General features: G+C 39.2%; 1 protein-coding gene across 5 annotated transcripts in view; it reads right to left on the bottom strand.

Annotated features, from left to right (window-relative positions):
• MYO1B (myosin IB) overlaps positions 1-25,367 on the bottom strand; it is a 105,513-nt gene that overhangs the window by 5,602 nt on the left and 74,544 nt on the right. For 3 of the 5 annotated variants that reach the window (XM_074548200.1, XM_014271132.3, XM_005492768.4), the window contains exons 14-28: positions 22,398-22,502; positions 20,826-20,888; positions 19,900-20,100; positions 17,469-17,695; positions 16,744-16,944; positions 15,615-15,708; positions 15,037-15,186; positions 12,896-12,964; positions 11,252-11,338; positions 10,858-10,944; positions 8,101-8,187; positions 4,899-4,973; positions 4,368-4,502; positions 3,427-3,533; positions 906-1,038 (exon numbers count right to left, since the gene is read on the bottom strand). In XM_074548200.1, coding sequence (XP_074404301.1) covers positions 906-1,038; positions 3,427-3,533; positions 4,368-4,502; positions 4,899-4,973; positions 8,101-8,187; positions 10,858-10,944; positions 11,252-11,338; positions 12,896-12,964; positions 15,037-15,186; positions 15,615-15,708; positions 16,744-16,944; positions 17,469-17,695; positions 19,900-20,100; positions 20,826-20,888; positions 22,398-22,502 — 1,821 coding nt within the window. The remainder of the gene's footprint in view (positions 1-905; positions 1,039-3,426; positions 3,534-4,367; positions 4,503-4,898; positions 4,974-8,100; positions 8,188-10,857; positions 10,945-11,251; positions 11,339-12,895; positions 12,965-15,036; positions 15,187-15,614; positions 15,709-16,743; positions 16,945-17,468; positions 17,696-19,899; positions 20,101-20,825; positions 20,889-22,397; positions 22,503-25,367) is intronic. The other 2 variants (XM_014271133.3, XM_014271134.3) reach the window with 2 other exon arrangements.

Genomic DNA, 25,367 nt, shown 5'->3' with positions numbered 1-25,367 from the left:
AAGAATAAAATCTTTATTAAAATTAAGAAGGAGCTGCCTTAAGCACATAGAACCATAGCTCATTATTTATTTTTTTTTAATCTTGAGAGCTGTAGCCTATGAAAATACAGGAAAGATATTGTCTTCATTTAATTAGTTTCTTCTAAACCAGAAAATTAACTTGGCATCAACAATGGGCAACTTAATTTCACTCCTGGAAATGCATAAATGACATCTACATCTGAGAAGTCGACATCTACTACTTCTAGTACTACTTCATTCAGACAGATACGGTGAAAGCAATTAAGTTTACTAAAGCAGAATAATACTTCCTGTTTTAATAAGTACAGTTTAAATGCAAAATGTGTTCTATGTTGGCAGAATAAAAAGGTACCCCCCATATTTAACAGCTTTATTCAAATGATACAAGAAACTTGCCTCTTCCTTACAAAGAGCTTTGGAAGACAGGTAAAGTTAGCAGAGTATGCCACTCATAATTTTAAAAGATAATAAAATTTGATAATCAGAGCTTGACTGACAGCGTGGACTTTGAAAAATTCAGTTTTCTAAATACTTGAGTAAGATACTCTACAAATGTTTATTTTCTTTAATTGTCAAATAGAAGATCTTAGCCAAGTACAGAGATTACATTTAGTTGTGACACAATACAGTCTGTTACCAGCTGATGAGATACCTTTTTTGTTTGGAAAAGTCGCTGGAAACCACAAAACAAGATTTTAGTAATCTTTATGTAAATTTAAAAGAGGTGTTTAAAATCAACAATTTACATAAAACCAACATTTCCAGTCTTGCCCTTAAAAATATGCATTATTTTAAAAAACCTCAGACTATTACGAGTCTTGCTTTCAATGTATTTGTACCAAAAATGGTCTGCCCTTCTGGATAAATCAAATGTATGTGATTACCTTCCCATTGGCTCTATTGATCTTATTGACAACTTCTGCAATAATGATCTTTTCATCCACGGCATCTTTGAGCTTTTTGTACTTGGGGTTCTCGCTGATCTCCAGGTAAGCCCCTTGGAATGGCTGCCCCACACTGCAATGGAAACACGAGTTAAACCCCAGGCAAGAAGCAAACCTGACACCAGCACAGGCTTCGTGAGGAGATGCACTAAATATCATTTTCAGTGATGGTGAATGAAGGGAAAGCTATCACCAAAATGGGCCAAATTGCTTTGGATATCAGACACGTCCTTGCATGGGCAGTCAACTGTAATTTGAAATCACCCAGTGAAAGCAGAAAATAAAACCCCAGTAGGAGTGAGACACTATTGATGCTGACAGGCAGGACCTCAGTGAGTGACAGACATGAACTTGCCTTCAAGATCTGCTCTTGTCTGTGCAATATGCAGCAGCTCCTTGCTGATCTGCTGCTCTTGCAAACTCCCCCATCTTTACACACCTCGGGGTGTTAAAATAAGGGCTTCCCTACAGACCAAGAACTGATGAATTGTCACTGCTTGCTTTGTTTCCAAATCACTTTAAAAACGGTGATTTAACTTCAGTCAAAGCATTAATGCAAAGCTTTGCCAAGACTGGAGCCCAGGAGAAACCAGTGCATTATGTGGAACACCACTGCCTCTGCCATTGCATCTCTGGGACACAGAGAGATGGGAAAGAGGAGGAAGGATACTGGAAATTTAGTACCCACAAGTCCCTCTTTCTCCTTAAATAATTATACTGCAGACAGAAAATTAGCCACATCCTATGAAACATTATCATACTAATTAATCAGAAACTTTATACAGTAATTTTCTCTACCCTTAGGCCGATTATAAAAAAAACAACAACAGTAGGAGCTAATCAGCTCTGAATACCAGACAAAAAGAGATGGAAATGTTTTTAAATGAATACAGGGCAGGAAAAGCATTCCAACTTTCCACCACGTTGGAGCTTTGGGGTTTTTTGGTTTTTATTAATTAGCAGTATGAAACCATAGTCAGCAAAATAGTAGATTCCATGTGGACTTCATCCCTGACCAAATGATGAGAAGTCATAGCTAAAACTAAAATGAATCAACAGTTCTCTTATCACATATACCACTTAAAAATGTCTTGGATAAAAATGACTCTCATATATATACATATATAAATAGATATAGATATAAATTTCTAAAAAATATCTCTGTGTGTGTGTGTATTTTGCTGCAGGTTATTTCATTGTTCAGCCTTGGTGTAAAAAGTACCAAACCAGGAGTATAAATAGAATTCCTTCCCTTCCAAGGAGCTCTATGCTGAGCAGATGCATACTGACTAAAACCTAAAAAAACCTGCTTGCTCATAGGAAAATCCAAAGGCACCATCTTTCTCTCTTCCCTGCAGCATAAAAAGACATCCCAAAGCAAATAAGGAATAAACCACAAGCTAGCATATATAGCCATTAAATAAGTGATCTACTGAAGGGGAAAAAAAGAGAAATGTACACTGAGCCCATTACAGGAAAACAGGAAATGTCTCAATAAAAAAATGACACAAAACCAAGGAAACACACAAACAAGAGGCAGAGCTTGTCCATGCATGGAACTGTTCCCATAAACTCTTGCATATTCCTGTTCCTCCCTCTGCTGAACCTTGCTTCTCATTCTATGTGGATGGACAAGATGGTTGTTTTCAAGAAAAAACACAATTTATAAGCTTGTATTCACTCAAAGAATATAAGCCAACTTATATAAAGGACATCATATCTCTCTTTTGCCAGTTTTACTGCGTACCAAAAGAAGAGTATTCCTTAAATAAAATTAGATATTACTACTGCACTTTCTTGAATAATGCTGGCTCTGTAGATAGGAATGACAAGAATCTGTCAGTTTTAAAGAATTCAATAATCTGAGAATCCAAAATACCTATTTGCAGAGATTTCACATTATGAAAAGAAAAAAAAACAAAGAAGAAAAAATATTTTAAAATGAAAACAGAAATTTCTTTTAAGTATCTTTGCAAAAAGATATGCACCAGTGTATCTAACTATTAAGTTATTTTAAGTTTGAACACAGGAGAGCTCCCCAGCACAGCTGACCTGGGAGTGAGTGACATTGCCACTTTGAGCCTTCTTGCTCACTCTACCTTTATTGTTGCAGGAAACAGCCCGAAGGGAGTTAGGGGAAAGGGTGAAAGTTGTTCCCACCTGCAAGTTCCCCAAACTTGCAAGGCATAACTATGTCAAGGAGAGTTAGAACAACAAACCACCATGGATTTTGGGCAGAAGTTCTTGCTATCACAGGACTGGTGGCTGTAGCAGCATCTAAGTTTGCTTCTAACTGAGGTCAGTTTTCAGGATGGTAAAGGCAAATGATGGAGGGATGTTGTCAAGCAAGGAAAATGCACTTTCCTGCTTAAGATGAAAAGCAAAATCCTGCTTAGTTTCCCAAATCTATGTAAGGATATTGAATATCTTATACACTAAAAGCAGCAGAATCAGTCATTACCTGGCTGGATATAAAGCCTTCTTGTCCTTGAAAAGTTCACTTGCTTCCAGTTTTTCTTCATATATAAGCTTTTGCTGATCTGTGAACTGATCTCTGTACTTTTTACACTACAAAACAGGATATATTAAACAAACCATAAAATTATCTTTCCCAATCTCACAGCACCACAGACTAATGTTTGCTCATTGCTCAAGATGCACATTCTTTGTATGCTTCTGAAGTGATTCAGCTCCATCCTACGTGCCACTGATAACAAACAGGGGAGGTGTTTTGCTCCTCACCCATTCTAGATACTTTTGAATTACATCAGAAACAATATATAAAACATCTCCTGTAAGTATGAACATGAGCTTCATCTATGAGACTAATTCATTGGAAGAGTGCGCTAAAAATGTTCACAAAAATATGCATACAGTTCCATAATTTTGGAAGTTTATGTAGGCAGAGGAAGAAAAAGACACAGCTGACAGGGTGAGTTTTGCAGGCTCAGAAAGAAAAACTGTTCCTTGACAATTCAAAGAAAACACAGCCCACAAGATCAGTAAAACATCCCATCAGCACTTGTACAGATCCTCGCCGTTCTCTCCGTCCAAAGATCCAAAACAAATTTCATCTAACCACAGCTCATAAGTAAAAAATTCCACCCAGCACTTCCAACATTGGTCTAAGTCCTGGCCATGGACACAAGTATTACAAGCTATTAATTAACAGGCTGATGGCAGGAAGCAACTTCTCTCCCTAGCCCCAGAAAGGAGCAGCCAGGATAGTTATATCCCTTACAGGCCAAAGGCAATGATCAAAAAACCTACTCCTTCCAAAGAAATAAAATTATCCTGGCTGGAATCGAAGGAAACACATCCTAAAAATAGACCCTTTGTGAACAATACTGTTGAAAATCATGGGAAGAAATTCTGCACAGACTGGACCAGAACGTGTCCTACCCTCCACAAATGGAAAATCCTCTTTAGCTCCTTGTGAGTTGATTCCAAGAAAAGGTAAGGCCTCGCAGGCCAGTTTTTATCTATTGGTGATAAAGAAGGCATCTTATTCTTCATTTCCAAGAAGTATTTTTGCATCTGTGATAAAATTGAAGCAAGATGTTTTATTAACGTTAGAATATCAGAGTTATTGAAGTTTGCAAGGAAAAGCAGATGCTCTGTGATTAAAAAGCACAGTTACCAAATTGCAACTCTCAGCTCTCATAAACCACAATATGGATTTTTAAAGCCAGGTATATTGAGAAATGCAGATTTAGGTATCACAGAAGTGTGGCAAATATTTAGTACCATTCCTATACCTCCAAACATTATCACTATCCTTTCTCTACAATATCAGAATATTAATTGGTCACTTTTCCATGTGCTTGGACATTTCCTTACAAAGACTATCATAACACAACAGCTACATTTGATAGAAAGTAAAAACTCAAAACACAGGAAATGTATATGTACTTTGTACAGATATATACATACAATTCTCTGAAGGGTAAATTCATAAATTTTTCTTCCAGCATTGGCTCTGAAGAATTTCCTGTATTCTCTACGGACCTAGAAAGTTAAACAAACCCTCAAAATGAATATAAAGAATGCATTTGTTTGCACAGGCAAACAAATGCATTGTTTTTGAACAAGCTCTATGGTAGAAAACATTAAAACAAGCACACAAACATGCAAAAGGTTCCCTGAAATAGGAACATCACCTGCTTACACTTAAATTATGTGAAGCAGACCATGGGCCACGGTGTCTGAAAGATATCCCGGCTGACCTGAGTGCAATTATTTGCAAACTTATCAAGGAATTTGAAATGCTTCCCTCCAAAAAGGCAAATTATTCAAATATTGTCGAATTCACAGCATGAATCTGTTTTCAAAAGGCTTTTGCATAAAGCTGGACTGGAAAAAGTGAGGCATCACCAGTGATGATACAATTTTCTTGTGTCTGAACTGACACTTATTTGATGTTAATTACAGAGTTAACTGGTGAATTTTTCAGATTTTTCTCCTTTAAAATTCTTAATATACAGAGTTTGCTATAATAAAAAGGGTTTTTTTTTTTTTTCAGAGCAGACTTGTGCATGAGATAATTCTTTTCACACACAAGCAGTCCTCATTCCAAAAGAAAAATAAGATTTTGGTGCTTGGTAAGAGCAGAGAATCAACACAAAGGTTGCTTAATGTCAGCAAGCTTGGTATTTGCTGCCAAAATTTATTTGAAAACAATAAAATTAAACAAAAAAATCAAAAAAGTATTCATCATAATTTTTGCAGGTGATATTAATTTTTAATACATATATGGAAGTGCAAATTTTAGAGTACTTGTTTTGCCTTTTGTATTTCTATCAGTGCTAATTAGCATAGACCAAAATTCAGAAAAGGCAATTAGGGAGAGCCCAACTGGTTTGCAGTTTTATGTGACACCCAGGCTCACCTCAAGTCAGCTGAAACATCCCTCAAATTTCTTTGCAAACTCTGGCACAGTCTGCAACACACCTGTTATGGGTTTTGGGCAAAACCCAGGGAAAACATCGTGGCTTTGCATAATTTACCCCAGAGCAAAATTTAGTGGTTTTAGCTAACTCACTAAGTGTTGCTGGCTTCTCTGTAACCAGAATATAAAGGAAAACCCATAGCGTAAAATCCCCTTCAATTTACAGAAAAAAAATTTACCCCTTTCTGCCTCACAGTAATTCATGCATTTTAAGATAAACCAGCATTTGGAAAGCAAGAATCTGTCACCATTTGTGGACAAATACACCCACAGGTAAACAGATTTTGCTTAATTACACATTAAGATGCACCAGCAAAACTGGCAGCATTCAGCTATCATCATTCCATGCAAATTGCATTCAGTGCATATTTTTTTCCTCAACACTTTATGAGAAAAAAAAATATGAGAGTTCTTATTCACTCTTTTTCTGCAAGGCTTAGTGCTCTATAATTAGAGCACATCCTTTATTAATTATTCAGGGCTGGTAATTAACACACTCAAAGCCACTCCAACAACAATCATCCCAAATCTCACCATAGATTCTCCTTAATGATCTTGCTTTATATTATTCTTTGCAAGCTGCAAGGTGTGCAAATTAATTTGGAAGAAAGGGACTAATAGACACCCACGCATCCTATTGGTGCTGCAGGGAAGCTGCAAAGCAAGCACTGAGAAATGCAAGCTGCTCCAGAAAAGCCTAAATCTGGAAAGTACCACAAATGCTATTAAAATCTACTTGGCATACAATTAAAAAAAAAAAAAAAAAAAACAAAACCTTACAAGTTTTTGGTTTAATTTTCATTGGTTTTATCAACTTTAATTCTTCAGCCTCACATGTCATGGGTGAAAACACTTTGCCTTCAAACTACTTGTGGTAACAGTCATATGCTGGAATGACAGACTACAGTCTTATTCAGAAAAATCCGTGTATTTCAGGTGAGATGGAAATTGGAAATGTAGCTTACACACTATTTAACAAACTCACTGAAAACCACAGACTTCAGAAATGTATTCCTACTGTAATGTGCCTTAAAGGTTTTGGAGTCATCAGCTTGCATTTAAATGCTGCTGTTTGATATAAAATGGCCTTTGAGTTCTCAGGAGGGACATATCCTTGTTTTAAAATCATAAAAACAGACCTACTTTGGCAGTAGTACCTAAAGTGTGATTCTGATCTGCAGAATGACTTTTTAAAATGGCTCCTTTGTATTTTCCAGCTCTGGCTTCCATATATGTATTGTAATGGATTTTTTTTTCATTTATAAATGAACATGTATTATACATAATTATATGTTTTCTAACTATTTTTCCCATTTCATCACTGTCAGGGTAAGTACAAGAATACGAGACCTGAACTTTACTCTGCATTGTCGAGTGAATTGTTTCTTTCCTACCCCTGCAGTCTACAATATCCCTTCTAGCAGAAGTCACTCCCAGCCAAACCAAACAGATTCAGATTTCTGCAGTTCTTCAGGACTGCATCTGTAAAACTGTGTTATGTAAATCATTTGGGCACAGACCTGAAACATCTGAAGATGCCATTTTCATAGTCTATTTACAGAGCAGAACTACATTTTTCCAGATTACAGATGTGTTTTCTTTTGCCAACCAGTCCTTGAAAGCAAGGGACGGAAAACAAAACACTTTTGTGTGTCTCAATTTTTCTAGGAATCCATGGCTGTCACAAGCCACAGGTAATGCAATGCCAGGCCCCAAAAAGGCTGCTGGATGCAACAGGACATGACCACTGGCTTTACACCCTGCCCTCCTCAACACTGGGATCAGGGGTCTACTGTGAGCAGCAGTGAGAGTCAGACACTTCCACCCTACTTCCCATTCTAACAAGCAGAGGTCACAACAAGAAAATACATCCTTGTAATCTTTCCAGATAGGACCTTTGCCAAGGTAGGTCAGTTTTTAAAGTCAACAACTGTAATAGAGTCCCTTTTATCTGACTTTTGTCTTCCTGTGATTGCTGACAAAAATCCCCCAATGCTTCAATGTTGCTGTAAGTGAGGCAATTTCATTTATCACTTTTTCAGCCAAGTCCATGACAAAGTTCAACAATGTGTAAAAAAAACCACCCCTCCTAGTGAGCCCACACAACTGCTTGTTTATTAATTGTTAGTAAGGTGTGCCACGCTCCATTGAGTTGACGTTGACAGATGGGAGTGTTGGAGAAAGTACCTTCAGTCCAAGCCAGTAAGCCCAAATGACTGCCACAGCATGCTTACGCCTAGCCTCCTCCTTCAAGCGCTTCAGCTCCCTCCGAGCCTAAAAGGTTCAGAGAGTGAACAAGAGACACAGCCCGGAGCAGACAGCGCCAACGCCACTCCCACACCCGGCAGGGATCAGGGAAGGGATGGATGGAGGAGCAGCGCTCGGCCTCGGGCGCCCAACGTGCCGTGCAGAGCCACGGAGAGGCTCCAAAAGCCTCCGCTGCTGCTGACGCGGCATGCACAGGTGGGAATTTGTTATTCAGCCCTGTTATTCACTGTCAGCCCTTCCAACTCCTGCTCTGCTGTGCATAGCTCCCATGGGTTGATTCTGATGGGAGGGCTTGGCCTGCAGTTTCACGGTCAAAGCATTGCTCATGAAAATCAAGACTTACTAAAATCTCACTGTCTAGTCACTTCTTCCACTGGCAAATGCCTGGGCAGGACAGAATCAGCTCTGAAACTATGTGTCATGGTGACTTTCCAGCACCGTAATAAGAACTTTTATCCTGCAAGTTATTTTTTTATTTTGATTTTTATGTATTAAAAAAATACATCTCCAGCCATGTTAAAATGTCCTTGTTAAAATGATGTCTGTCTGTGCAATTAGGGGTAAAGCCATCAAACCTAGTGCATTCCTCATGTACAAAGAGATAGGCACTTTCCTACCTTTCATCAATCACTCCATTTTAGGAAAGCAATTTGAGGCATGTGTGGGCAACTTAACAGAATGTCGCATTTTAGGAGATACCGGCACATTCTTTGTTCGGTTATCTGATGAAAACACTCAAGGAAGAGTTCCAGTATTACAGGCTCAGTCAGAGCAGCTCTAGCCCTGTATCTGCACTTGTCAAGCTGCGAGCTATCAGACCTGTGCAGCAGCAGTTCCAGCCTGTGCCAGTAATGCTCTTCTGGAGCAGCTGGAAAGGTTAACGTGCAGTAGATGTAGACTCAGAGATTATGTTTTCACTCATCTGCTTGGCAGAAAAGCTCCTACTGCACAGCAGTGTAAAAGCAAGAGCTATGCAAAGCTAAGTATTTGTCTACCTTGTGAAAAGGAAGGAAACTGAGTACTCGAGGCTCACTCTTGTTTCATTTTTGTTTGCTTGTGGGGTTTTTTTTGGGTAAAGCAAAAAATTTCTGATGATAACTTTAAAAATTTTTGTTCCAAATATTCCCCCAGTTAAAGGTAAAAGATCACATCAATAACAAGTTGTCTTTCTTATCAGAGACTGTAATTATTTTTCTAATCTTAATTCAATTTAGATTATTATCTTTATATTCATATATATTATTATATTTAGATTATTTATAGTTAAGGAAAAAGGAGACAAGAGACAATTATTCACTAAATTCCTGTGAGCCAGTTGATAAAAATAACTATTAAAGTATGTTAAAAATTATCCAAATCTACTAAACATTTAAATAAGGAATTTTAACATGGTTAACAGTATTGCATCCACTGGATGTATCTTTTAATTCAAAGGACTATCTTAAAACTATGAAAACAAATATCTCTTCTGCAGTACTGAGCAATATTTTGGTGAAAGGAACTCTGGTTAAAAACAAAATAAATCCTCTATGTATTCTGCTTAATCAAACGTAGAGGAAACTGTGCTTCTGTGAAATTATACCGTTACCTAAATATCAAACTAGAGCTGAAAAGTTCCAAAGACTCCCTAGTATTAAGGAAGTTCTCTACATGTTTGTTTGGATTCCCAGGGCTGCCATTTTGCTGGAAGTCTAATAGATTTATACCAAAATAGCAAAGGTCAAACACAGCATTATACTCCAGATGTAATTTGAGCACATTTCTCCATCCAGTTGGCAAGGTGTTCTAACAACACACCCACAACCATAAATAACAACTGAAAAATGTTTTAAATCTAATGTATTTATGGTTTTCAACTAAATTAGGAATTTATTAATTGAAACCAATATATTTTTGACCTCTTGTGAACAGCATTTCAAATGTTCACATAACCCGCAACTACAGGCTGGGGATTAGCAAGAATCTTTCAGTGGGACTTTGCTTCTGAAAACAAACAGCTGATGCTGAAATTCCTGGGATTTTTCTAGAGCTGCAAGTTCAGAATTGCAAACTAACATCATTTTCTGCTAAAAGATCAGCTCATAAAATTTTGCTTTACTTGTGGTCATTGAAATTTTTTTATGGGTTCAAATCACAGCCAGAGAATCAATTAAACCAATCATAACTAGAATCTAATGAAACTTAATAATGTTGGTTTGAACTTGTAGATGAAGACTGCCCAGGGTACAGATTATAATAAGTGGTGAAAATCTCAACTGGATCACTAACACAGTGTCACTGAAAGCACTTGTTGGGGGCATGGGGAGGAACACAGCAAAAAAACCCCAACCTTCTCTCCCCCCACAAACCACACTATGCATATTGACATGTAGTTAAATGCATTTCCTAATTTCAGATTACTGCAGTCCAGTCATTTTTAATCTAGTCTAATGGCTTGTTAGTGCAAACCTGTACTTGGTTGCCATGCAAAGTATTTCCTACTCTACAAAAAACTGGCATACACAATGCTATCAGATTTATTAGGTGTGGCATGAATGGAGATGGAAGGAATCGATGATCATGCTCTATTATTTAAGAGTGAATTGTATTAGTCATTAATCCTCACTATGAAATAGTGATTAAATGCTGATGTTGTTGAGCAATGAAGGGGGGACATGTGATATGTGCATGAAGTACCTTATATCCAAGCCAGAAAGCCCAAATAACAGCAATAGCATGTTTATTTCTAGCCTCGTCTTTCAGTCGTCTCAGTTCCCTTCGTGCCTGTGATGCATTTGGAAAGGGGATATAGAAAAGCTTAGGAAAGAAAAGGTTACTGCAAGTTCCCATTGGTGCAAGAAAGAAAGCAAGTAACCAGTCACTACAAACAGCAAAAATTAAAGCGTGTCCCAGCTTCCCAGACTGCACCAGCTATGACATGTTAGCAGCAAAGAGAAACCAAAAAAAACCAGTTTAAGCAGTCAAAGCAGTTTAAGACACCAACAGTACTCCCAGATAACTATCCTGAGGGATATCCTTCTTCATTCCATGTAGGGACACACAGCTGCAGAGTTTGTAGCCATTTTCTTACCTGGGTACCATGCCAGTAAGCAGCAATTACTGTGGCAGCCTCATTACAACGCTTCAGATGCTTCAGCTCCCGAAGTTGTTTCCGAGCCTGCAAACAATTTAAAATGTTCTTTTTGACTAACTAGCTTTTAATATTTTTGAAGTAGGGCACTGCAACTTGTAAATCTAGGCAAAACCAAACAAACATTGCCTCCAAATCCCCAAGCAAATACATTCATAAATGCTGCCCAGCCTCAAATTTGCTGCTCCAGGGAGGATTCTGTGCTGCAAGGCTGGGACTGGCAGGTTGGGGGATCTTAGTTCACTGCTCAGTTCTCTCCCAATTTGCTGCATTACCTGGGATATCTATATGTCTGTTTGCAAATGGCAACAATGTTTTTTCTCCATACCGTAAATGTCTGATCCGTTTAGAGTGCAATAAAGAATAAATCCTAAGTAAATTGCCTGGCTTTAGGTCACACTAAAGGCTGCTGTCATACCAGGCTTTCATGCACAATGCTCCTGCAAAAAAGCTTGTTCTCCAATGGCAAACAGAAAACCATAACTCAAGATGATGCTTTTAACCCAGTTTTCTTCAAATAATGCTCATGGGAAAAGACAGCACATCAATAGTTACACTGAAAGGATATTTTTAACTGATTGAAACAAAATCATAAGGACAAAGTAAAAATCCAAAAAACAGCAAAATCAAATCATGTTACCTTATTGCTGGCAAACTTTAAAGCCTTCTGGGCAGGAGACACTATTTACACCAATAGCTACTAACTGTAGCCCCTTCCTCCCCTGATGACAGAAAGGGAACTGACTCCAGAACTAAAGGCAGTTCTCTCTTTTCTAATTAGAGGGGAAAGTCACCTTTAGCAGGGTGAAGAAAGGCCATTAAGAAAATAGAGGAGCCCAGGGTTGCTTTTTCTGAAGATGGACAGCAGTAGTTGCTTTGAGTATCATGGCTGCTTTCATGTGAGCTGTTAATCTAATTTTTACCTCCTATTAAAGCATCATTCCTCAAATATCTACTAGGATGCGTGATTATCCCTTCACAAACCTCTCAGGGAAGAAGTTGTGGCAAACTGAGGCAGAGTACAAGCCCACAGCAATAAACGACTTTTTCAACACAAATACACTTTCACTCCTCCACTTAGCAGACAGAGGAGAATTGATGCTTTAACCCAAGTAACAAATTGCCCAGGCAACCCAAACTCTTTATTTAAATCCTGCTTTCAATTTATTCATTCTTTGAGAATCCTATTAAGCATAAAATAACTGCCAACCACAACTTGTTTCTTCCAAGTCAGTCCAGCACTACAGTTCTCCTAAAGCCAGTGGCAGAGCCCCAGAGCATCCTTCTCTGGAGCTGCTGGCCTTCTCAATTCCTTGGCAGAAGATGCCTTAAGGATAATCCAGTGGGTTAGTGTGGTCCCAGCATCCCCCTTGCACTGTTTGCAGGGATTTATAGCCCAGGCAGCACATCCAGGTATCCTGAACTCACCTCTTCTACAGCCAACACTAGTGTTTAACAATGGCACAGCCACAGCTCCAAGGAGAGAAGGTGTGACAAGCAGGAGGCTCAGTGCATTTGGAAAGTGTTTTCTGATCCGCTCCTTACCTCTCCAAACAGAGACAGCTGCAGTAACAGGAAACTCACCTTCCACCCTCTGATGTACGACTGTACTGTGATAGTTGAACTCTTTATCTTCTGGTATTTCTTTTGTTGCTGTGATGGAAATAAGTATGTGATGTTTAGAACAGAATATTATGTCTGTTAAACACTGCATAATAAACCTTTCATCACTAACACTGGACAATATGCTTGAGGAGACAAGCACTAAATGTAAAAAGTGAACAATTTCTGAGTGAGCAGATCAGAGTGTAGATTCTGTGTTCGACTCGAGGGGAAACAAAGCACATCAACAATGCTGCATGCACAATGTCACTCTGTTTACAGAAACACTAAGTTCATGGTCAGCAGCACAATTGCACATTAAATGCTAACAGTAAGAGCTTTATTTGTCTTTTCCACCACCAGAGTAGCACACAAACTGTCACACATACTCAGGTTTGTAGGCTAAGCTTTTTACCACCTTTTCATAAGACATGGGCTGTTCCTATTGCCACAGTGCCTTTGTTATGGCTAATGATAACTTAGGAAGAGGGAAAAAACCAAAAGCATGGGTTCCTGAATGAGATGTTGGAGTACTATTTAAGTATGCCAGGTTGAGCAATAAATTTCCTGGACAGCTGAACATTTTCCTTCTAAAAAGCTCAGTTCTCCAGTAGTCCAGTGTTTAGTGTAGTACAAAATTGACAGACTTTGCAGCAGGGCTTTTAGACTTGACATTCAGCCCACTCGGTGACAGTGAAAATCTCTGTGAGCAAGCTGGGAGGGTCCCCCCTGGGCCACCCTCATGCCACAGCTGCTCTCTGTCAGGCCCTGCAATGCAACAGACAGACAAGTGCCTGCAGATCCTCCAGTCAAGCCTTCAGCACAAGGAGTTACTAAAAAAAAACTTTATTCATTCCAGGGATCTCCCATGAAACCTTCCAAAGCACAGTGCCTACCAGTCATGTTGGGTTAGGAGAATGGTGCCTTCCATCCATGTGAAGAGGCTGAGGAAACTTCTCTATCATCACCAAAAAAACAACTGCTGCCATGTTTCACCAGTGACCCAAATACAGTTAAGAAATCAGCAGTTCCTGGTCATTTATTTGCTTTCATTTCTTTATATTTAAAGCTGTGCCAGTCCAGCTGCAGTAAGTCCATTTAAAATTCATTAAGATTGTGTGAGATCATAATGAAGCCATATGGGCACAATGCAATTCTGTAATGATGCTGTTTGTAGGAACGGGGCTTTCAGTCACACAAAGTCAGAGAGAAGAGTTTTTACAGTCAAGAAGTATGCTTCAGTCACACTTTTTCCAAATGATCTATACTTCCCTGTAAGTATCCAAGAGAAGTGAACCAAACACTGATGGCTTTCGAGAGGACAAACAGAAGTGCTTGTCAACTGAAAAACTGGGATTTGTCAACTTTGCCACTTGCAGTTTAAGAAGACTTTCTGTGTTTCCTCAAGGTTTCTGATGTGCTTGTGCTGTTCTCTAGCAACAACAAAATGCAGCTGAGAAGTTCAAGAGTAGCTTTAAAAACAAATAAATCTTTTTTTATCAGTCAGTAAGTCAGTATTATTTACTAACTGCCAAGAAAACATGAAGGAGTCATGTATTAGTGCTGTTCAGTTTGTGGCACAGAACACCCAGTCCACACATAGAACTGAAGCTGCTTTGGGATGAACTGTATCAATAATGATACCAAATTATGAGTTTTAGGAGTTACAATTAAAATAAACCCCTACAGGCAGCATTTTTGAGTCTAAGGCAAGTGTTCCAAATAAGGCGAAACCACAAAAAGGCTTAGGAATGACTGAATTCCACAGAACTGCACATGTATATTACAGAACATTTTTTACACATTAACCATATGTTTTGAGAGTGCTGTAAGTGCTGGGAAGCACAGCATTTTAGCTGAATGAAAAAGACACTTCCCAGTTGAGCCAGAGAATCCTGCTCTCCCAGAGTGAAAGGATTCTGGTGAGCTTTTAAATTTTTTTAAAAACAAGCACAGTGCAAGCAGTTAAACCAATTTTTTTTTTCCCGCTATTGGTACATAACTATTAAAATTGAATTCTTTCAACAGCTCCCTGTGCATAATGAGGAAAAATATCCCATGAAGGTTCTATGCATTAAACAATGAAGAGAACCCCTCCCCATGTAGTAAGGATGGTATCTTACTGAGTATCTCCTGTACCAGGACGCGATCACAACCTGGCATTTTTTCATTAGCAAGAAGTGAGTCCTGCACTTCCAACCTCTGTAAATCTTCCCAATCAGAGTGGCCAAGTCCTCCAGACGCTGCTTTCTCAGGTCTTCAAGCTTGAAGAGCTGGGTGTGGGGGTTTGCAGGGTTTTGTTTGACGTTGGAAGAAAAACAGAAGGAAAGAGGAGAGAAGGAAAAAAACATAAACACAGCTCTTGTAAGAGAAATCTCCTCTTTACTCAAGTCCCCCCTCAGTCACATGTTGTTTAATTCATTTCCAGAGCTACAGGCAGGTAAACCAACAAGATTTGTAGCAAATACAATGTCACAAGTCACTGCTCAAAAATTCTATTAAATTAAGGCTGACAGCTATTGTAGAATCTTGATTCACATTGATTTTAATGGGCCTAACATTAAAAATCACTTTTTTTTATGCTACGGTCATAGCAATACATCAAAGCACTGCATGGAGAAAAATCTGTAGGAGGCAGGTAGTGAATGATGCTGTCCTCATGAGAGAGAGCTTGATTTTGCAGAAGGCATTTTTCACTTACTGTTCTTGGGTTGCGGATGAATATCTTTGATCTACCGAATGAAAATTCCTCTTCAGGGATTCCCAATTCATTAAACAGCACCTCTACTCCAGCCCTAAGAAGGAGCAAATGAGCTTAACAAACATGACCCCCAGCTCTAAAATGCCTTAGTTTCCATATTCACAGCTTAATTTATGGAAGGTATATGAAAGCATATTTTAAACTTTTAAATAGTGCTTGACATAAGAAGATTGAAAACCTAACTCATTTACTCAGTAGTTTATTCCACTAAAGGCAAGAATAATCACTGTAAAGACTCAGAATAATTTGATGCAAAAAAGAGCAAATTTTATTTTACAGCATCAGCAACAGCCTATTTTTTCCTCTTACATCTATAATTATTTTACTTAAAAACAGAAGAAAGGAAAAAGGAAGGCTTCACACTAATGTCAGAATGTGAAACAAAGACTGACAAGTTTGACAAATGGCAGTGTTCCATTCTCATCAAATGCATTTTATGAACATCAACAGAAAAAAGGGAAGTGGAACCGTGCAGACCTTTGTGATGATTATTGCAGTGCTATTGTTACCAATACTGCACTGCCACCATTGTCTTGATACCCTAAAGACTTATATTGTAGCTATAAGATGTTAATCAATTATGAAAGATATTTAAATCTTGCTTTTGGTGGCCACATGTAAAAACAAATAATAGAAGCTTACTTGCCCATCCCAGGTATTATTTGTAAAAATTAAAATGTGGATAAAATGTGAATGCTATGCAATTTAAAAGTATCTATTTAATATAATTGATTTGCAAGAGGCATTATCTCATAATTGTTCCCCAATCATTATCTAAAGTTATTCCTGAAAGGGCAGAGGAAGATTGTATGGCTGTCTTCAGCAAAATGAGCGTCCTTACACTTTGAAAGTTGGTCATTAAAGCTAAGTGCCCTCCTGACCACTGCAGCCCTCCCAGGTATTTTGAATCCACTGCAGTATCTCTCTCTTACACCCTTTCTCTCAGACCCAAATCAGTAAGGCCTGCACTGTGCTCTTTTTGACACGTATGCACAACAATTAACAACTCAGGACGTGTGGAAGACGGGGATTTCAGCTAGGACAGGTGGGAATATTGCTGTGTGCCTACCTGGCTGGCCCTCTCCAGTGGGGCCAGGTCTGCTTGCAGAGCATCTTGTACCTCTCCAGGCAGGGCTCATAGGGCTGCCGGAAGGCGTAGCCCGCCCTGCGCACCCGCACGTTCTCCAGCAGCCCCAGGTAGCGGATCTGGTGGCACACCAGCGCCTCGTTGAAAATGTGGGCAGCCTTCTTGTCATTGGGCTTGATGCACCTGCGCAGGAAAAGCAAAAGGGACATCTCTTTGCACATGCCAACAGCTATTACGGTGAGTTTAAACCATACACTTCAATTGTTTATTTGCCCATGACTCTTCTCCTGGGAGGCTGAGAGGCCTCAGAGAAAAAGGAAAACAACATTATCCCATTTGCTTCTCCTGTGTTTTGCTGCTTTGGAACGTGGTTTGGAGACTGTTTATCCAACAGGTGATTGTTCGATTGGTTTCATGTGGATTGTTTTAACTTAATGACCAATCACAGTCAGGCTGTGTCAGACTCTGGAGAGAGAGTCATGAGATTCATTATCAGTCTTTGTAGCCTTCTGTAAGTATCCTTTCTCTATTCTTTAGTATAGTTTTAGTGTAGCATCCTCTAATATAATATAAGCACATAAAATAATAAATTAGCCTTCTAAGAACATGGAGCCAGATTCTCAATTCCTCCTTCATCCTGGGGACCCCTCAAATACCACAAACCTCATCAAACAAATTGACCAAATCTTTGGCACTGGGGAATTTACCTGATGTAGTTTGGATTTTTTGTCTGGAGATTTTTCATCAGGGTAGCAACTGAAGCCTTGAACTGTGAACCTGCTGTTGGTGGTCTCTTCAGATTGATCTTAGCAGGGTTTCCTTCTGGGAACAATGCTTTGATAAGGGAGTGGTTGGCCTTCCACATGGCCTGGGAGAGGTCACGGTACAGGAGATCATTATTTTTGTCAACAAATCCTTCCACCTGGTACATCACCTGAACAACAGACAAGAGTCTCATCAGCACAGGTTTTGAACTACAACACAGACCAGTTCAAAACTGACCCAAGAAACTGGTTTCTCCTTCTTACACATTGTCCGAAAGAACCGAAGGATATTTCAGCTTTCATTTTAAATCTGACATTTGGATGGTTTTTTGTTGGATAAAATGTCTGTGAACATACTACCTAGGAAAGATGCATTTCTCATGCTGCCAACAGTTCCCTGTGTCAATCAAGTCAGGTTTCTGAAGTGGAAGAAACCCTTTTTCAGTGATAACTCTGACACACCACACAAGACTCCAAAACAATCTATCTTTTTTTCTGTCTGACAAGGTTTTTCTCCCTTTCTTTTGAACCAAAACAACAAAAATACCTTTCCTTTCAAAATAGTAATGCTTAAATTATTTGCCTAACTAAAACAAGATACGGAATATCACCTCTTGCTATCAGAGTGCAAGCAGCAAGCTGTGCAGCCCCCAGGGGAGTGTTATTTTAAAAGACTTTTACCAGGAAAGCAGTCCAATAACAACAAGCATGAGTACAAAGCTCTGACCTGCAGCTGGGTACCCAGGAGGCAGCCAGAGGAACTTCATGCAGACCTCAGATTGCTACTGGCTTCTTTAATTTTTGAGGGTAGGAAAGGTATTTGATTAATTGTGACAAGTCATCTGGCTGGTAATACAGATCCTTCTTCAGATCCATGATTTCTCAGTTCTGCCTGGCTATGTGCTAAGTACATAGAATACTGAATGAAAATAGTACTGACACGTATTTTACACAGCAGCAAGTTACTGGGAACTCAGTAAGGCAGCATTTTACCTTGGAGGACATGTTTCTGGTTCTGACAGGTGCAGTAAATGCCACTAGTGAAAAAAACCAAAAAACCCAAACCAACTGTTCACATGAAATTACTGATATTTCTTAAAAGGGGGGTCAAACTTTTGTTGACCAGTGACAAGATCAAAATGTTCTCAGCTGAGGATGGAAAAACAACATTCCTCCCAAAATAGGAGGAATTCACTCTGCTGGGTAAGTGAATGCCTGCAACAATCAAAGACCCTCACTGCCTGCTAAGACAATCTGTGCACAGTCCTTCTCACAGCACTGGGGTATTTTCAATTCACTTAGATTTCTGACAACCAAAGAAATACCTAGGTATTAACTCCTGATAGATTATATGCAGCTACAAACTCTTCTTAGCATCTATTGTGAATGAAAGTCTGAAAGGCTGATATTTCCAGGACTATTTTGAATGAAAAAACTATTCAGCCATTCAAAATGGTAAGACTGAGAAAATTTCCAAAAGCATCAAGCAGTCCTAGGGAAATGAAACACTTTCCAAATATTCTTTAATGTGTGACATTATCACTTCAGCAGATTCAGAACAAGAGGAACAATTTCAACCCTACATTTACTTTCAATTTTTTTAAAAAATGAATGTCTTCAGTCTACAAATGTAATTATTTTGATTTTCATTAATAAAATGTCATAGTGGATTACACACTGAAAGCTGTCAGACTTGTACTCATTCAAACTGCTTATGTTGAAAAATGCAAATACAAACATTTGTAAAATGCAAATGTTTGCAAGCCCTCTGTGTAACTTTCTCTTCCATCTGTTTAAACACAGAGTATCAAACTCAGTTCCTTCAAATGTACAAAAACTGCATTTTCTCAACAAAGTGACTAAGAACTGCAGCTAGCTCAGTGACAATGAGCATGTTTTCCAAAATATGTTACCAACAAATGTGTGCGAATTTTTGTCACTGCGAGCAATGATTTCTTTCCAGAGACCTAATGGAGCACCAAAGCATGTGGGGCAACATTCCCCTTTGGTGAAAGCAGAACTTCTTTGATTTCAGCCAGAGCAGCAAGGGCTCAGACTGACAGAGGGCAGGATTAGGTTCAACAGCAGGAAGAAATCCTTCTCTGTGAGGGGTCAGGCCCTGGCACAGGCTGCCCCATCCCTGCAAGTGCCCAAGACCAGGATGGATGGGGCTCTAGTGAAAAGTGTCCCTGCCCATAGCAGGGTTTGGAACTAGGTAGATATTTAAGGTCATTTCAACCAAAACCGTTCCAAGATCTCTTAAAGCCTTCCAACCCAAATGACAGATTCTAGGTTTAAGACACAGAAGATTAAGACAGGTGTGGATTTTTTAATCAGCTACACCCATCCCCCAGGTGCTCCCTCCAGCAGGTACCTTGCCAGCATAGTGCTGGATCCTGAAGCAGCTGTGGGGCAGGGAGGTGTCGTTGAGGAACCGGGAGCACTTGCTCATCCTGCTCTCGAAGTGCTGGTGAGTGGCACAGACCTGGTTCAGCTTTTCCAAAAAGGTGTCATCCGTAACTGTTCCTGGTCTCAGGCACTCTTCATCCAGCATGGCCAGGATTCCAGTTTGGTTCTGCAGTTTCAAAGCAAGAGCTTTAGTACTTGTTTCCACCACAGCACAAAAAAGAGATAATTCATTTTTTCGACTTCTGCTACCCAGGAAAACATTCTCTGAGCCATCAGAAAGTTTGGCTCTTTTTACCTCATGACCATTTCCAACTGATTTTTAGCACTTGCATTTTTGAAAGCCTTTCTATGAGATCTGAATCACAAAATTCACACTGAAACTCCATGTCATTTACTCAGACTGTAGGAACTCCAACTCAACTGAAAGTATCCAGTTTATGGTAAAATCACCATGTATTTTATGTTAACAGCTAAAAACTGCTCTTTCCTGATTGTTAGGGAATTTTATCTTTCTCGCATTGGAAGTCTTCTCAGTATGTACAAGTACTTTGAATATCTCAGACATTCAGTAACATGTAATTGAGTTTTCTAGTTTCCATATGAAATGTTAATTACAATGCAGCATGTGATATCTCCTATTGAAAACAGCTGTAAATGTAAACATTTAAGAGAAGTTTGATTTGTTTTGGTTTTAGTGTAGGTACTGCTGAATATTTCTACAAAAGAAAACCCCTTTTTAGTAAAATAAACTTCTGCTACACAAAGTAAGATGAATAACACAACAAATGGCATGTTCACAAAGTTTAGTGCACGAGGATGCATACAGACAGTACAGCTAAATTAAATCCATGCATTAAAAATAATCCAGAGAAGTCCCTGAATACAACTTACATTTTCTATTAGGTCACAAATGATAGCATTGTTGAAATATTCAATATGAGTCCATTCAATCCCCTACAAGAAAATATAAATAAATGGATGAACAGGAAAACAATGGAGGGAGCTTTTCCTCTAAGCAATTAAAATGATATTCCGGTTAACCATGGTACTGCATTCAAATTTAATTCCTCATGCTTAACAACAATTCATTTATTAGGGGAAAAAAAAGCAATCATCTACTACTAACATTATCTGCACAAAATGAGTGTCCTTGAGTGGCTGCCAAAGTCACTCTCCATTCCTTTCCCCCATCCATGTCAGCTTCCCATGCACTCCCTGGCTCCGGGCCAGGCTCCTCCCGTGCTGCCCACGCTCCCACTGGCCAGAAGGAGATCAGCCCATGGCCCTGCAGCTCCTGAGATCAACATTTCTAACTTCTTCCTTGTTTTTTTTTTTGTTTTTTTTTTGTTTGTTTTTTTTTTTTTTGTTCTTTGTTTTTTTTTTTTAATGGGAGGAAGAAAGAGGGCTAAATTTAGATAAGACCATTTGAAAAATCCAGAGTATGACAGTTGTTCAGATGTTCTTAGTATCTCAATTATTTTTCAAATATCCCTGATAAAATTTCCAGGTTGAGATGCCAATGCATCACGAGGTAGCACTGGTAGGGCAAAGGACTGAAAGTAGGAAAATATTAATTTCATGCTTAATTTCCATTCTGTGGTACTTCTTACAGTCTACTTTTCTCAGAACATTTCAAATACAATTCAAGAACCAAATTGCAGTAATAATGGTTCACCACTGAATGCAAAATTAAAAAAAGACACCAAAATTTCATGTTATCCTCAGGGTCATAAGGCAGGAACTTTATGTAATTTTTAAAAATGTTTATATAGCAAAATGGCATCATCCAGTTGGAGTACAGGCAGTGTGTGCCAGTTTTTACAGCTGGGAGCTGGTATTTTGTCTGAGCTCTGTGCATCATGTGGAGCACTGCTAAAACCTATTAGAACTTTAGCTTGATGTTCACTCACAGAATAACATCAAACACCAGAGGCTGGGCTCCACAGAACATCTCAAATTTATCCATAAAGCTCACACAGCTCCCTTCAATACAAACCTGAAAGAACACTGGAACCAAACTCTATTTGCAGTTTCTTTCATGTTGTGTGTTGTTATTTTAGCCATCCAATTGAAGGACTGGCTGTGGCTGTTTTTGGGTGCATCCCAAACATTGCTGTATAATCCAAAACACAGGCTGCAGGGTAATGGCACTAATACCAGAAAGTGATATTAGTGTTCTAATAAATCAATTAGCCCTTGCTCAGAACTGCCAGTCATGGTTGCCAGTGAATGAATCAGAGCTGGGTCTGGTTTTTACCTGGAGAACTCATAATGTGAAACAAATGCCAAACCAACATTTTTTGCTTAATGTGACTACCACACAGCCCCACACAAACATGCTCCATGTCAGCCCTGTGGTCAAAAAGTGCCTCTGCTGCCTGAAAAATGGTTCCAGCCTTCCTGCCTGTGTGTCTTTACAGGGACAAGGGGAGGAGGGGAAGGGAAGATCCATTCCAGTATTACCTCTCGGATGTATTCCTCCTGCTCCTCTTTGAGGGTAAGTTCAATGAAGATCTGCTGCAACTTCTCATTACAGTAGTTGATAATGAATTGCTCAAAGCTGTTGTCCTGTCAGATGAAACATGTTTGAGTTTGCTTTGTGTAAACAGCCTGGAACCCAGCTGGAGCGAGTTACAGCAGCTGCAGGTCAACAAGCCACTCTATTACTCCCTCCAGTTTTGTGAGGTGATGGCTGGAGTAATATTTGATTGAGATCATGATTAGTTCAGAAATTTTAGACCAAATCCTTCCCTGAGGCTTTGTCTGTTGGGAGGGACAAAAACCTCTGTAGGTTTTATTCCTGATGCCTCCACACTGATTCCTTTGAACGAGTCCTAAGAACACTTGTGGTGTCAGGAAATAAACAACCAAAGTTTTGCCTGCGCTCATCTGTCCCCAAATGTAGGCTCCTGCAGGGTCTGATAAATAAAATCATGACAGTAGCATTATCTCTTCTCCACTCAGCAGCCAATAAAGCATCCCATTTCCCTACAGAACAAGGCTCAAGCTGCCATTCCAGCTGCAGCTGAGCCTGGGTTAAGAGATTATTGGCTCCAGAGGTCAACCCACCAACAAACTGCCCCTTGAAATGGTGGGAAACAAAAGAGCTTCATTGACTAAAACTCCTCTAGCAGGCTAATTCATCTAAAACCGGGTTAGGGAGCAAGCAGATGTGTGACCCTTTGCAGAAGGGACCAGGGAGTGGGGCAGAGCCCAGCAGGAGGGGTGGGCATGGGAAGGAGGCAGTGTCACGGGCTGGGACGTGCCTCTCTGCCTTTTGAAACTCCCAAATAACCTGCTGCACAACACCCAGGAAGCTTAAATTATGTTGATAGTATTTTTATCACTGAAGGCAAGTGCAATCATTTGCATGTTTGAATTAAGGATCTGGTTGCTAAATGAGATTAAGAACACACAAACAGATTAGAAAATATGGAGGTAGCACAGATTACTTGTATCATTTTAGTTTTAAATGAAGCAAAATCACAGCTGATCACCAAAAATTCCTCAGCCACAAATGCTGCCCCTCTCACCAACTGCAATTATCACTCAGAGATTGCAAAACTTGCATAGCTCTAGATGAGAGAGTTAAAAGTTGGCATGCAGCAAAATCAGCACTGCAAACAAGCCATACTTACTGCATTCTGTTGAAAAAGAAATTACATAAACTGCAGTCAGTACTTCTTCTACTTCCAGAACAACACAGAATATAGCTATTAGCATTTATTTAGCATACCAAGTAGATCAATCTTTGTATCAGTGAAAGTGCAAAGTACTACAAAAATGTTATGCATTACATCTTTGTGGGTGAGTGTATCTTTAGGCACTGTCTAAATATTACCAAATAAACCAAGAGGTTAAGACAATCTAACACAGAACAGCATTCTTGCATTGCTGTGTCTCTAAATCCCCAGGTAATATTTGCCTCTAAAAGCCATATTTATAACCTTGGGCAGACAAACCTGTGCAACAGAAGAGGAGAATGTGGAAGGAAATAGAGAAGAAGAATGAGTATAAGTTTACTTGACACATTCAGATAAGGCATCACTTCAGATATGTTGAGTGTGATGTAAAAGGAGCCCAACAGCCACATCACCCAGACAAAGAGAAAGGGTGAAACACACTCTGCATCCTCCTGCCAGGCACATGCCACCCAACTCAGAGAGACTGCTGCTCCAAAAGACCAGGTCATTCTGATTAAAAGGGCTGCAGGACTATTCACTCACAAATTATACAGGCTTGGTCATCAGCAGAGGATGGAAACTGAACAGAAAATCCAGCTAAACCATCTAACTGAAAGGTCATTAACAGTACATTAAAGTAATTGCTAGATGTTTTTCTGATTTGCTGTGTATCTGTGATATTTATGGCTTGCAAAAAAAAAGGCAAACCAAAATCCACAGAGTTCTCCACAAATCGCTCACTTTGAGCTATGAAATTCTATTTGACATTGCCAAGCCACTGAAAATTGCTATTCTAGGAAAAAAGTTATTGAAGAGCAGCAGCAATGTTATTCTTTATTAATAATACAGAGCAAAAGGCTAAAATAGTTCATTATGGCAAAGAAAATGGGGGAAAATGTTTGAAATTACTGAAACTCTCAAAACACTTAACTCTGAGTAGACCAGAAGATATTTGGTAAATGAAATACACTTCAGAAAAGGTTTTAAAAAACCATGCCCAAAAAAACCCAATTAGTGCTTATCTCTAAGCAATTCTAAGGAAGGCAACAGAGGCTGTGCATTTATTCTCCCTTAATGAATATCTGATTTAACTTATGTGAGGGCTCTACAAGGCATGTACAAAAACATTCACAAATTAGTGAATATTTTAATGAAGGTGTTACAGAAATGAATACAACAGAATTAGAAGGGATTTAAAGGACTTCTGACAATTTTTTTTCTTTAGAAAGCAGCAGAGAATATCCACATCAGTGACAGCACATCACTAAACCCACTCAGGAGACAAGGGATGGAGGAACTCAGCCATCAGAGACCACTTGCTCCTTATGCTGGCCTCTTGTATTAAGTGACACAAAGGGGTTTGACCAACACAGAAGCAGTGCACTCAGACCCAAAATTTGAGGAAGAGCTATCAAATATTCTTAGGAAATTTTAAACAGGGAAAAAAAACCCCCAAAATTAAGACCATATCTTCTCAAGGTGCCAGCTTCTCTTCCTGGCAGCAATTCTGATATTTTTAATATCAAGGGCATCTCTTCAATCCCTGCATTTTAATAGCAGCTTTCTGACTACGCCTTTGAAAGCACTGTGGAATACAAAGTCAAACCTTCAGGGAATGTAAAACCACACAGTCTCTCAAATTAAAGGTGCTGGGAAAACAGGATGTCACCTGAGATAGGCTTAAAGTCACGTTGAATTTATAGATACAGCTCAACCAACCACCCTCAGCTTATCCTCTGAATCTTTTATC

This window comes from Zonotrichia albicollis, chromosome 10 (assembly GCF_047830755.1).
Source record: "Zonotrichia albicollis isolate bZonAlb1 chromosome 10, bZonAlb1.hap1, whole genome shotgun sequence".
In the NCBI taxonomy this organism is placed as follows: domain Eukaryota; kingdom Metazoa; phylum Chordata; class Aves; order Passeriformes; family Passerellidae; genus Zonotrichia; species Zonotrichia albicollis.
Note: the sequence above shows the minus strand (reverse complement) of the source record. Positions and strands in the feature narration are given on the sequence as shown.